The sequence below is a fragment of the Perca fluviatilis genome, chromosome 8, assembly GCF_010015445.1.
Source record: "Perca fluviatilis chromosome 8, GENO_Pfluv_1.0, whole genome shotgun sequence".
NCBI classification, from domain to species: Eukaryota; Metazoa; Chordata; class Actinopteri; order Perciformes; family Percidae; genus Perca; species Perca fluviatilis.
In genome coordinates this window covers 15,364,176-15,377,803 of record NC_053119.1, presented here as the reverse complement: position 1 = coordinate 15,377,803, position 13,628 = coordinate 15,364,176, and the positions used below count along the sequence as shown (strand labels likewise).

The 13,628-nt window shown below is 40.1% G+C and overlaps 2 protein-coding genes across 3 annotated transcripts; both read right to left on the bottom strand.

The window, feature by feature from the left end:
- Nucleotides 1-4,319: 4,319 nt before the first annotated feature.
- On the bottom strand, nt 4,320-8,870 carry cfap161 (cilia and flagella associated protein 161). 2 transcript variants are annotated; one of them, XM_039807523.1, is made up of 8 exons: nt 8,508-8,870; nt 7,010-7,099; nt 6,682-6,899; nt 6,502-6,583; nt 6,075-6,110; nt 5,318-5,440; nt 5,143-5,216; nt 4,320-4,602 (listed from the first exon to the last, which is right to left on the bottom strand). In XM_039807523.1, exons 1-8 carry the CDS (start codon nt 8,604-8,606, stop codon nt 4,416-4,418), a joined length of 909 nt encoding a protein of 302 aa, XP_039663457.1. In that variant the 5' UTR covers nt 8,607-8,870; the 3' UTR covers nt 4,320-4,415. The 2 variants fall into 2 exon arrangements, with proteins under 2 accessions (XP_039663457.1, XP_039663458.1); XM_039807524.1 differs by having other exon boundaries at nt 8,377-8,607.
- A 152-nt stretch (nt 8,871-9,022) lies between these two features.
- On the bottom strand, nt 9,023-12,160 carry cers3b (ceramide synthase 3b). The gene is made up of 10 exons (XM_039807522.1): nt 11,988-12,160; nt 11,679-11,796; nt 11,393-11,511; nt 11,226-11,283; nt 10,745-10,795; nt 10,558-10,650; nt 10,275-10,403; nt 9,736-9,842; nt 9,488-9,641; nt 9,023-9,343 (listed from the first exon to the last, which is right to left on the bottom strand). The coding sequence occupies exons 1-10, from the start codon at nt 12,158-12,160 to the stop codon at nt 9,224-9,226; spliced, it is 1,122 nt and encodes a 373-aa protein (XP_039663456.1). The 3' UTR covers nt 9,023-9,223.
- Nucleotides 12,161-13,628: the final 1,468 nt, after the last annotated feature.

The window sequence follows — 13,628 nt, the reverse complement described above, 5'->3', positions numbered from 1 at the left end:
TGTTGAAGGTGACAAAAGGTGCATTATCATTTGAAGGTGACATAGCAAACGTTGTGCCACTCTCTACCCCTGTGTACAGTAATCTCTACATTAACACTCAGAGCAAGTAGCTTGTGTTTGAGTTTTTCTTCTCTCTTTCACACACAAATACACATCAAAAGACATAGATTCCATCAGATGCAAAGATAATTATCGGTCAGTGTAACGCTTATCAGTTCAATTTTCTAAACACAAACGGACATTTGGAAAAACAGAAAAATGGGTTCCAATATCTAATTTTTCATTTTTTCCGCCTTGACAAATTTGGATCTTTAAACTGTTTTTCTAATTTTCTGTTTTTATTCAGAGGATCAGAAATTTAGAGAATTACAAAATTGCGTCTGAGCTCCAATTATTCAATACTGCAATGGTATTCTCTCCCTCGTTCCGCCTAGCTACGCCCCGCCCCCACTCAAAACCATCAGTTGCAAGCACCTCTGACCCCAAAGTCTATCAGTTTTTGTTTTATTTGGTCCATATGCAATTAATGACTTGCATATTCCGCAAAGTAGAGGGAGAGAATATCATTGCAGTATTGAATAATTGGAGCTCAGACGCAATTTTGTAATTTTTTAAATTTCTGATCCTCTGAATAAAAAACAGAAAATTGGAAAAACAGGTTAAAGATCCAATGTTTTAATTTGTCAAGGTGGACAAAAATGAAAAATTGGATATTTTAACCCATTTTTCTGTTTTTCCAAATGTCCGTTTGTGCTTAGAAAATTTAACTGATAAGCGTTACACTGACCATTAACAAATAAGATTTCATTTTTCATGAACACTTGCAATCACAAATCATCAAAAAAAAAAATAGCCGTTATAATTCTATATCTTGATGATCTTCAATGATGATCCCTTTAAAACATAAAATAATGCAAAAAAGCTTCTCAGGTATTGCATTTCAATAGCATTGCTAATATCAGTGCTTAATAAATGCAAAGAGGCAAAACATCTCAAAGTACGACAATGATTATACACTTAAATAGGGATGCACCGAATCCGAATTTTTTGGGTTCGGCCGAATACCGAATCCACCGGTTAAGATTCTGCCGAAACCGAATACCGAATCCTACTCCCATCCTCAGTCCATTAACAAAGTAAACACATTAATGAAGTAAACAACGTCCACAGTCTCTAAAATAGTTAAATGTAACGACTTAATGTTGAATTCACACACTCTTTTCACATCGCAAGAAAGCACATCGCTATCGCCAGATGAGTGACAATTTTGTTTGTCAAATTTCCGCTAACCAGTGTATGATGAAGACATGTTTGGAGGGTGAAATTACAAAACTAACGTTAGCTAACGAGCAGCAGCCGGCCGTTCGGTCGCTCCGCTCCCACTGTAGGGAGACTCCTTTGCCGAGAGAACGGCTGACACTGTCTGGTTAACACAAGTTTTTAGCCGTGACTGTGACTACACTTAAGACAGTCCAAAGCATTGGCAGTTTTAAACAGGGTTTGAAAGTATGGCTTAGGTGCCAATTGTAGTGATTATCATATCATAGTTTATTTTTATTGTTAAATTGTCTGTATAATATGGATGAAATTGATTAATGTATGTTGAATGATTGATGTGTGACCTGCTGCTACTTGTCCTCTCCCCCTGCCCTTATAGGGACCACAATGGAAATAAGTCTTTGGGCTTTATTGTGTTATCCCTGACTATTTATGTATTTTTAATGTATGATGCAGAGTGCTGTTTCATATATGTTTTTATATGTAAGTGGTCAAATAAAATCAATCAATCAATCAATCAATCAATCAATCAATCAATCAATCAATCAATCAACTGTCCTTCCTTTGTGGTACCTGAAGTTGCTGCGTTTTGGCTGCTGTCTGTAGATTCCTTCATGCACAACACGTATTCTTTCGGATGTTTCATATGCAAATGTTTTAACAGCGGCGATGTTGTGTATTGTTTAGGCTCCATGCCACCACGAGACAAATCGACATTGCAAATTGAACATGTAACTTGACTTGAATAGCCTTCTTTTGACTGAAAGTACTGCCAAAACAACACTTTTTCTGCTCACGAGTTCCATTTTCACTTTCTCACAGCCTACTGCATTGAACGGTCCACCTACGTAGACACCTTCCCGTAATCAACGGTGGCGCCATTGCGCTGACCAGCGTAGTGCAAGCGTAGGGTTCGGTGGAAAAAAATTCTAAGGTTCGACAGAAACCGAACCCTGTCAAAAAGCCCAATATTCGGCTGAATCCTGGATTCGGATTCAGCCGAATATTGGGGCCGAATCTCCTATTCCCTCTGTCATTAGTCAGAGATAATGTTGCATCTCAGTCGGCTCTGTCAGTTTCTTCCCTCCACAGCTGCAGTCTCATCTGAGGGATCAGACACTCTTTTATCCCAAAGATACTTCAATCACAAGGACTCTCACCCTCGCCTGCTCACTTTCTCACTCTCTCGCACTGTGTGTGTGTGTGTGTGTGTGTGAGTGATAGATGGAAGTGGAGTGTAGTTTATCTATGCTATCAGGGCCCTGCCTTTACACGCTCAAAATATCAGTAAAACACCTTGGAATCCTGAGATGTGGTTGCTTGCTTGACTTTTAACTGGATTGGTTAATAGGATAGGAAGTACTTTACTCTCCTGCCCTCCCTCTCAGCCCTCTCTCTTTGTGTGAGTGAGGATGGTGTTGGATTCATACTTGCTGTCCCTCTGCCCTCTTCTTTACAGTGACTATATCATATAGGAGAAGAAAGCTGTTTTACAGAAGAAAGAAAATGAGGGCTTTGGCTTTGTACTCCAGGGAGCCAAAGGTGAGATACACACACACACAGACACAGACACACACACACAAAAAAAATTCTAAGGTTCGGTAGAAACCGAACCCTGTCAAAAAGCCCAATATTCGACCGAATCCGAAGCTGAATTCTGGCACCGAATCCAGGATTCGATATATGTATATATGGATTCGGTGCCAGGATTCGGAATCTACAGACAGCAGCCAAAACGCAGCAACTTCAGGTACGGCAAAGGAAGGACAGTCACAGCTAAAAACTTGTGTTAACCAGACAGTGTCAGCTGTTCTCTCGGCAAATGAGTCTTCCTGCAGTGGGAGCGGAGCGACCGAACAGCCAGCTGCTGCTCGTTAGCTAACGTTAGCTTTCTAATTTCACCCACACAACATGCCTTCATCATATTAGGGATGCACCGAATCCAGATTTTTGGGGTTCGGCCGAATACCGAATCCACTGGTTAAGATTCTGCCGAATCCCAAACCGAATCCTACTCCCATCCTCAGTCCATTAAACCCTACAAGTGAAGATATTTGTTTACTAGGATGCAGAAACATGGTGCCAGTAAGGTCACACTACCAGCGCTGTGCAACCATGCAGGCTGGATGGAGTGAATGTTTTACTGTGAAAAGGGTAAGACAGCATGGGACCACAAGCAGGAAACATCAAACATGTTTTATAGTGATGTGCCATGTGCTCCCTTCCTGTCTTACTTTCATAATCAAACCATAGAATAGTCTACATGTGACATGATGTGGCACAAGTAGAGAAACATCTATCCTTTCACCCTTTTTAGTGTTTTTTAACATACTAAAACGTTGAAAGGGTTGCACCAAGTCATTTGATTGTAAGGACTGTATGAGCCTATTTTCTTGAATGTATTGCTCCTTTCATGAGAGAGACCTACTTTATCCTCTTATCTCATCAATATCTCTCTCAAATTTATTTCAGGGAAATTTCCAAATGCAAGGGAAATTGGCCCAAATCATCCAACTATCCAATATCACAGTCTGTTTGTTATGCTATTGCCCAACTAAAACAATGGAAGTGTTGTTTGGAGAAATATATCAAATGTTTCTTTCTACAGAGCCTCCTGGTGGCTTGGCTGGCTATATCATACAACCTTAACACCCTCACTGGAGTCCATCCTGGAATCTCTTTGCACAAGAAGAAAAACTCAGTGACCCAAACAGAACAAAAAACAACCTTTATTTAAAAAAAAAAAAAGATTTAGAAAAAAAGGTTAGGTGTTGTAAATGATGTGGTATCTTTCTGCCATTGATTACAGGAAGGTGTTTACGTAGGTGGACCGTTCAATGCAGTAGGCTGTGAGAAAGTGAAAATGGAACTCATGAGCAGAAAAAGTGTTGTTTGGCAGCACTTTCAGTCAAAAGAAGGCTATTCAAGTTGAGCTACATGTTCAATTTGCAATGCCGATTTGTCTCGTGGTGGCAAGTAGCCTAAACAATACACAACACCACCACTCTTTGCACAAGAAGAAAAACTCAGTGACCCAAACAGAACAAAAAACAACCTTTATTTAAAAAAAAAAAATGATGTGGTATCTTTCTGCCCTAATTGTACATGTTACAGCATGAGAGAGGATAGTGTTAGATTTAGATGCCAGGGTTTGCCTGTGTGTGCTCCTTGTTGTTGGATGCTGACTGTGGTTGGTTGGGAAGTACGAGCCCGTTGCCTGCAGGGTCACAGGTGCACAGTATCCAGTGGTTGTTGTCCTGCTCAGCTTTGTGGGAGTCCAGGAAGGTGTGAGCCGTCATCTCATACTCTTTGCCATAAGTGGTCCTGCAGGGACACAACTGTTAGAACAACAGCAATGCATGCAGGCATTGTAACATGACTTTTAGCTGCCATATTGCAGTCCCTTATCTTTTGAGTGGCTGTAAGGAGCTGACTGCAACTTGACTGTGTCAACAGAAGTGAATCTACATGGTGTATTTCTGCGACATTTTGACAGGACAGGATTATTTTTTTTGAGATACATCAGATCTTTTAGGGTTGGGAAAGCTGATTTGTCTCAAGCTAAAACTCACAGTTGCCTCGGAGATGAGTGGGAGTAGAGATGGGTTTTTCATGTCACTGTCAAAAAAGAAAGCCTTATCAGGCTGTTCGCTTTTACTTATAGTTAGCTCACTTAAATCCACATTGCAGTTTTCTTCTTTTGATATATCTCTTTTTGTTTATCACATATTTGGCTATTATTTGTGCCAACTCTGCAGTGGACCTCAAAGTTGACATCAGACATTAAAATGAAAAGCCTTAATATTGCATTTAACACAGCCGCTTATGGTTTGTGGTTACTTTAAAAAGGAAAATGGAAAATACCAAAGGACGTGATCACCCAGAACAGCAAGAGCCTGGTTTGTCTTGCAGTGTATTATCAACACGCTCACATTAGCCTGTAACAAAAAAAGAAGTTACAGTTACAGATTTAAAAGAACACAGAAAATACTGATGTTGTGATGTAATAGTTAACCATGAAGATCCGGTACAGACTTACAGGGACAGGCTGACCCTCATATTCAAGCCTCTCCTGGGGGTCAAAGTGAACTATCTTCCACCATGACAGGAAGGAACCGCCGTCATCCAAGTTTACTTCTTGTAACCGGGACATCTTCGCACACTTCAAATGAAGTCACAATAATATGAGACTGACAATTCAAGTGAAATTCAGTGAAAAGGACAAACATAACTGCTGCATTCTGCATTTTATTAAGCTATGCATGGAAGATTTCTGCAACTCCGCTTTGTTTTTATTTGTAACATACTGAACAGACAAATACAACTGAACAAGAACAAAAACTCTCTCCCACCCCCCACCCTGCGGCCTTGAGGGAAAAAAAAAAAAAAAAAAAATCACACCTTGCCTAGTCACTCTCCTCTAATTCTTGGGACGCCGAGGTCACCAGAACTGATACCCGTGCTGCTGCGCTTTTCCACAGGTCTAGAGTCGATGATTTGGCTTTGTTAATCCTTGCTGTAGAGAGCTCAAGCATGATTATGTCTAGAAAATATGCCAACCACTGTTTTATACAAAGCGAGTGGGGGGGGGGGCAGCGTTGAGCTATCATTTTCTTGGTTGCTGTCGAGCCGGCTAGCCAAACTTTCTTCTGTCTCCCAAGTAGGTGTAATTTAGAGTCGTCATTAAGTAACAAAATAATCGGGTCACTTTGTTTAAAGTCTGTTGGTGGTTGTTCTGTATAATGTATTGATGGTCTTAATATCTAATAAATAATTAATGTTAAAACTGGATCTACCTTTTGAAAACTTCGCAGGTCACTTGTCAAGTAAAGCTGAGGAAAGAAACAAAGAGAAAAAATGTCAACACACTAAAGATGAGATTTATGTTTTTTTTCAGACGTAAGAAAGGCACAATGTAAAGTAAACCTGCTGTTTAAAAAACACTATCTCACAGAATCATGCCAGCTTGTTGTGTTTGACTGAATGAATAGAATACGTGTTCAATAAACTAGCATAGCCTCCAAGCCCAGAACAGAGAAAACCTTGATCCATGATAACAAGTTTCATAATTAGGGATATTGTCTTAAACTTAAAAAAAAATCCCCTCAGGATGTTTCACAAATGTTTTCACTGGCTGCGTAGCACTCAACAAACACATACAAACTCACCTCCATATATATGTATTTATAGTGTGTGTGTGTGTGTGTGTGTTAGTTTACTTACTCCCCCAGCAATGCCACTTGTTGTTTTCAGGGCAAAACTCTGCTCAAAATGCAGAGTTGATCCTTCAGGACTGCCATCTACACTGTAGTCAAGCAAGCAGCATTACACTTTTAAATCTGGGAGTGTTACCATGTGTGTTGAGGTGTATGTTGATGTAGTTAAGCGTGTTTGTGTATGTACCTGGTAATGATGAAGGCAGTGCGCTTGCAGGCCTGAATGCCTTTTCCTGCACTGACTCCACATGGGGCTTGAATGCTAGGCGCAGGAATCCTCGTCAAACTGTTGATGTCTGCGTTAATGCTCAGTGCACTGCACTTCCTCTTTTTTCCTCCCACGTTCACCAACATCACAACATCCCCAAAGTGCAATATTCCATCATTTGTCACAGTGAGATTCACCTACACAATGGTAACAAAACACCATCATCATTATTATTGCCATCCCCATCATCATTGTGATATTATTGTTGTTATTAATGGTGTTATTAATTTGCTTAAACTCTTTTTACCGGTGTCAAAATGTTCTGTTTGAGGAAGTCTACTTTCTGGGCAGTAAGCTCACCCCTCTCTTTTTTCTCCAGATACTCTTTCATTGCATCCTGAAAAAACATCAACAGATACAATCTTTATTCTTGAATACGTCCCCACGACCAAACCACTGCTGGTTATAAGTAAAACATATCTTCAATAAAGAGTTGGAACAAGCCAATACAGAATCTATATGATGTCAGACAATGTGAAATAAGAATACATTTTCAACCTTAAAACATAAAAGGGGGACACGGCTGGATCTTTAAAAGGAATGTTAACAATGTCATGGTATCATAATTAGGTTAATTTTCAGTCAACGTTCTTGCTCTAAACTCCTTAAATAGCAGTATGATAAACACAGAATCTTCTTTCGTCTTGTTTATTGCATGTGTAAATAGAAATTTACAATTTACAGATAAAGCCACCTAGAATTTCCCCTACCAATCTCCAGCCAACTTCCAGGCACCGAAAACACACACACACTCACACACACGCACGCACGCACGCACGCACGCACGCACACACACACACACACACACACACACACACACACACACACACACACACACACACACACACACACACACACACACACACACACACACACTTGCAGGGTTTCACCATGAGATGGCGCTTTCTTCACAAAAACAAAGTAGTACAAACACATGGAGTAAACCAGTGTGTGTAAGCATTGTAAGGCAAGCTACTTGGAAAGTGTAGCCAGCTAGCTAGTGAGTGAACTAAGCTACCATTTATTGTACATTAAATTATGCTTCACTACACTAGAGCTACCCCCCAGAGACATGTAGCAAGCTAACTAGAGAAACACAGCAAAAATAGTTTTCTATTAAAGTTATTTTTATTTTTTGAATGAACCAACTTTATTTCAAGTCAAAACTATATATTACTGTTATTATTTTAACGATGTAAACTAGACTACAGTTGGCCTTTGGCGACACTTCTCTTCCTGTTAACTGTTCCTAAAAAAAATTATGCCAAACAAAAACAGTTTGCAGTTAAATATTAACCAGCCTTATTATCACCCCTTCTATTGTTGTCTATTCTTCCTAGCTAGCTAGTGAAACTTAACGTTAATGATAACCTTTATAGCCAGTAACGCTAGCCAACCTGCTTTTTTAGTGTTTTAATAACTGCGATGGGTAAACCCTTTGCAGTCATCATCTAGCTAGCTAGCTAGCTAGCTAGCTAATAGGTGTAAGCATGTGCAAACACATTCACTTGTAAACTTGTGTTTAGCCATTAACGCTAGCTAGCTATGCTAACGTTATAAATTAGCTAGCTAGCTAACGATAAAAGTTGAGAGCTTTATAATTTTGAAACAAACCTCCTCTAAGTGCAGGTCCTCATTCCAGTTTCCGATTCTCACATTTGTGCGATAAGTTTTCGTATGAGCCATTCTGGCAATAATACTGCCAAAGTGTAGCTAGCTACTAATAATATAATACGTTATCTTACTTTTGACGGTGACCTGTTAAACGTAGCTAGCGTGGCTTGTTTGGTGGTTTCTATGGTAACTGATGGTGACGGACCAACTGACGGCTCCTCTTCTGTCATGATGCCATGTTGGATATATACACTTCTGTCAGCTGATTGTCGCGAGAGGGCGTTCTGGTACAAGTTCAGCCCCGATCTGTCCAAGACTCCTCGATCTGTCTGGCCGGAGACTACTGATATCCAGAGTCAGTCAGATCTCGTGATATATCTGCTTATTCTGCCTCCCACGCGTGCAGGACGAGCTCATAAAAAAATACTGACGCATACATTTTTAAATACAACACACATACAGGAGCGTCACAGTCTAAACACATGTCCTGTTGTGCTTTAGCTTTGCATTGATGTGCCCCACCAAGCACACACACAGAAGCACATACCCATACATGTGGGATTAACATGTCATTATCATCATAATTATTCACAACATACAAAAATACAAAAACAACATATTAAAGTAGTCTTCCTCTATTTTTAATTAGGAGTAGTAGTATATGATGAGTTGTTAAAAGTTCTGAATTTAGTGAATTCCAAAAACCCTGCAGCTTCAATCAGTTTTTGTAGCCTAAAATAGTCATTTGTATTTACTCTTTTTATAAAAAAAAAAAAATGTAATAAGATTCAGCAATTCAGGCGGCATGTGTTAGGCTACTGTGTCTCTGTTTCTGTATGTCTATGTGTCAGTGGCCATTGGCCCGGCCTCTGGCTCCAGAGCTGTTTGTGCGACTCAATTTGTGGTATCTTTCCTCTGGCGAGTCACTGTCATTTTCCTCTTCATCGCTCCGGTCGTCGCCTTCCAGCTGCAGGATGAAAATTGAGCCCAAGAGAAGAGGTAGAAAATGAGGGTGACCCAAAGACTCAAAACTTTTAGAATTTGCATAGTTTGCATACATTTCTTTCCATCACCTAAAAGAATGTACACATAGAAACACCTGCAAACACACCTCGCTGAAGATAACCTTGCAAACCATTCGTGATATGAGAACAGCCCAGTAGAGGTGGAGTATCTGAAGAACCAATAACATCACATTGAAGAAGTAGTAGCCAAAGAAGGGAGCAAACTTCTCCACTGGATACACCCATGTACAGTGAATCAACCTGTAGAAGATATGGACTCATAATATTTTTACCCCACATTACAGCAAGATCTGCATCATGCATCATGCTGCCTCCTTCCACTTTACACACTTACCAGAAAGGAAAAATGACAAGTCTTGTCAGCATAAAGAGAACTGTGAACACCACAAACATGACTTTAGCAGTCTGGTGCCACTTTGCGTAGTTGAATACCTTTGCACCCTGTGAGATAAAAACAGAGAAAACAATCACTTTTTCTTTTTTTAAGGAATAGTTCATAGTCCGTCATAAAGTTGCTGGCTGCAAGCATGTTTGCTTTTGATAATTAGTTTGAATCATGTAATATTTCCCATATAAGAGGGATATTTTTTCCTATGCTTATATGGGAGGTTGACACCTCAACCTGCTTTATAATAATAATAATAATAATAATAATAATAATAATAATAATAATAATAATAATAATAATAATAGTAATAATAATAATAAAAAGACATGGTATCTCACTTTTTACATTTGGGACCTTTAAGTCAGTCTGTTGCTGCAGAACTGTGACAATGCAATACACAGTTATCTGCTAACACGGTACAGTATGACAATAGGTATCATGTAGATTAGCTTGTACATGCACTGATGTAAAAAAACGGCGATGACCTCTAGCAGTATGTCAGCGGAGTCATGGACTGCCATCACCAGGGTTCCGATACGGATGTAGTTTGAAATCCAGGAGAAACTTAGAAGAGTCAGTGTGGCTATGTGATGAATCACCTGCTCTTTGAAGTCCTACACATATACACATGACAGGTGTGTGTATACGACACAAAGACATGTCCAATATATTCCATCTTTATAACACAAAGGGAAAATACAGGTTATGTTTTAAAATTAATGTTGGAAAACTTTGATTTTATACATCTGCACACATCAGCACACTCACCTTCCGTTTTACATCAAATGTGAGGCTGAGGAGCAGAGAAAGGTAGAAGCCCATTTCCAAGAGGTAATACCAGTACTGAGATGACAGCATGGACTGCATGGGCACATAGCACACATACAGATGTATATCATACTGCATACTGTAATATTGTACAAGACTTCCTGATAGCAATGGCAAAAAGACTTACCTGTTTAGGGAAGCCTGCCCAAACCTCCTTCATATTATAAAGCCATGGTTTCTACAGCCAACAAAAACAGAGAGGGAGAGGAGTGTGTGTGTGTGTGTGTGTGTGTGTGTGTGTGTGTGTGTGTGTGTGTGTGTGTGTGTGTGTGTGTGTGTGTGTGTGTGTGTGTGTGTGTGTGTGTGTGTGTGTGTGTGTGAAATGTTGGCCAACAAGCTCATTTATGCTTGTCTGCCATGTCAATTGCATGAGTGTGTGACAAACCCAAACATGCTACACATACAGCATATTGCAGTGAAATCAGAGTGGTACACCCAAATAGGGAGACAGAGAGAGAGAGAGAGAGAGAAAGAGAAAATAAGGCAAGAGAAATGCCCCACAGCATGCAGAAGAGCACATTTGTGCAATGGAAAAATAAACTGACACAAGAGATAAATCCTGTATTAAAAACAGTGATAAAACATGCCAACAAGCCAAAGCTACTTACATCGTAGAGAGCTAGGACTCCGCAGACAAATGCAAAAAAATAAAACACACATCTCCAACTGTTGACAGACAAGTAACAGTAATGTCACATATTTAAATGTGCACTCGTTCTTACATCAGTGCATATTCACAAACACACACACACACACACACACACACACACAACACCTGGCCTCGCAGAACCTCTTGCGAAGCCCTGGACGCTCCTGATTCCTCCTCCTCTTGAACCACACTTGAACTCTCCTTTCTGGCCAGCTGGTCTTCTTACACAGAGACCTCACATCAGCCTGAGACACAAAGGAAACAATCATATTGTTACACTCTTTCCACCCCAGGATGAAAGCTCTCTAAATTACGTTTATATGCCATATGTGTGACTGTTGACTGAGATTACTATAAGTGAACAACAATCACCTTTGTCTTTCAGTGAAAATCCCATTTTAACATACAGTACCTGTGATGGAGCCCGTGCTTGGCTGCAGAAGTAGTTTTCTAGGATGGGGCTTTGTTCTGCAGTGAGACGTACACTGTTCCTGACTCCCCAAACGTTAGCCAGTGGTGTGGCCAGGAACCTGCAACAGCACACAAGCAACATTACAGTAAATGTGTGTCAGTATATCATACTGTGTAACACATTATCTGGCACAGCACAGCTTTCTTCTTTCTAAACAAAAGTGGGCTCCATATATAACGTTGCTCCACACAGCTTGTGCAACATAATGTCAGTATTCTTACAGTAAAACAGACGATTGAATATTCTCACCTCTCAAACAAGTATCTGACGAGGAGCAGGCCCAGGGCGCAGGGCAGAGCAGTGTAAAGTTGAGAGGCTTTAGCATAGACACGACCATCACTGTCCTCCAGATCGGACCAGGAGACATTGGCTGGCAGCCACAGACGCTCCCACCACAGCCACTCACTGACTGTCTGCAACATGCTGCTGGGAAACACAGAATACATCCATGAAAAAAACGTTTTTACAACCATGATGCAAAACATTTAGTTTCATATTCAGGTTTTTTCTTGAATCTAAAATTCTGAAAGTAAGCAGAGTCTACTTGTTTCCAAAGCCGAACATGAGTTCACTGATATCAAAAAAATTCAATTTGACACTTTACACAAACAAAGTGCATTTCTGTAAACATTTTTCATTTGCCTTTAACAAATGTTTGATTTTAAGACTCATTTTAGACTCTTTTTTATTTTCATTAAGACTATGGGATTAATTATAGCACAAAACAATGTCAGCTGGCTAAAGTTGTGCGCATTCACTGTAATTCTGTAGCAGCCAAATCATATATAATATACTGGAAAAACATTTTTTATCTTTAAGCAGTTAAAAAACTACCTACGTAATGTGAAATTAAGGTCATAAATAATTATAAATATATTCTGTGGCGACCTGATTTACGCACTGGGACACAGTATAACTCACATTAGTGTCGCTGGCCTGAACCTCAATGTTAGTTAATAAGTCAGCATGGCAAAACAAGCGTACATACTGTACCTGCAGGCAGTTTTGTCTTACCAACAGAAGAGGGGGAAGCTGAGGCAGAAAGTGGATACAGAAAGACACAGGAGTGTGTGTGACAAAGTCCAATAAAGTAAAATATTGTGTGAAACCGAAACCGACTTCAAAAATCTCCATTTCCATGCCTACAAAGAGATTGCATATTCAGTCCTTTGTTGCATCTTTACAGAATACATCCATTAAATGCACACACCTACACACACACACACACACACACACACACACACACACACACACACACACACACACACACACACACACACACACACTCTCTAACCTTCAGTATGACCACTGTTGAAGTGCAGAGACCTGTCTGTGTGAAGCCAGTCTGTTACTAATAAGGTTTGTGTACTGCACTTATCCACATCAGATAACAGGCTTAAATAGATCCTATATGTTCACTCTTTGTGGAGCCATTCTTCAAAGACAGCATAAAAAGTAAAAAATCTGTACAATGCACCTCATTGTGTGTGGGACGACAAGGCTCTGGTGAGCTTTTTTTTTATTTTTATTTTTTTTGAGCATGCGTGTAGTCTCTCACCTGGATAGAAACAATGGGATCCTTCCCTCCCACTCTGTCTGCTCTTGTTATCACACCCTGGAAGTTGCAGCAAGTCCTTTAAGGTAAGGTTAGCTCAGCACTGGACACCCCTAACTTGCCTATGAAGCATTTTGTATTTTCAGCTGTAAATGTTAACCTGCAGCAGTCATTTCAGTGTGAAATAGTTTGCGTACCCTCACCTGCAAGAATTCCCGTGGAATGCTGCAAAGCCCCCACAAAAGCTCTATTCAGTGGTGGGGCAGACGAGGAGGAGCCAGTGCAGGTTAAAAAGGAACTTTCACACACAAAGAAAGAGAGTAAAACATCACTCT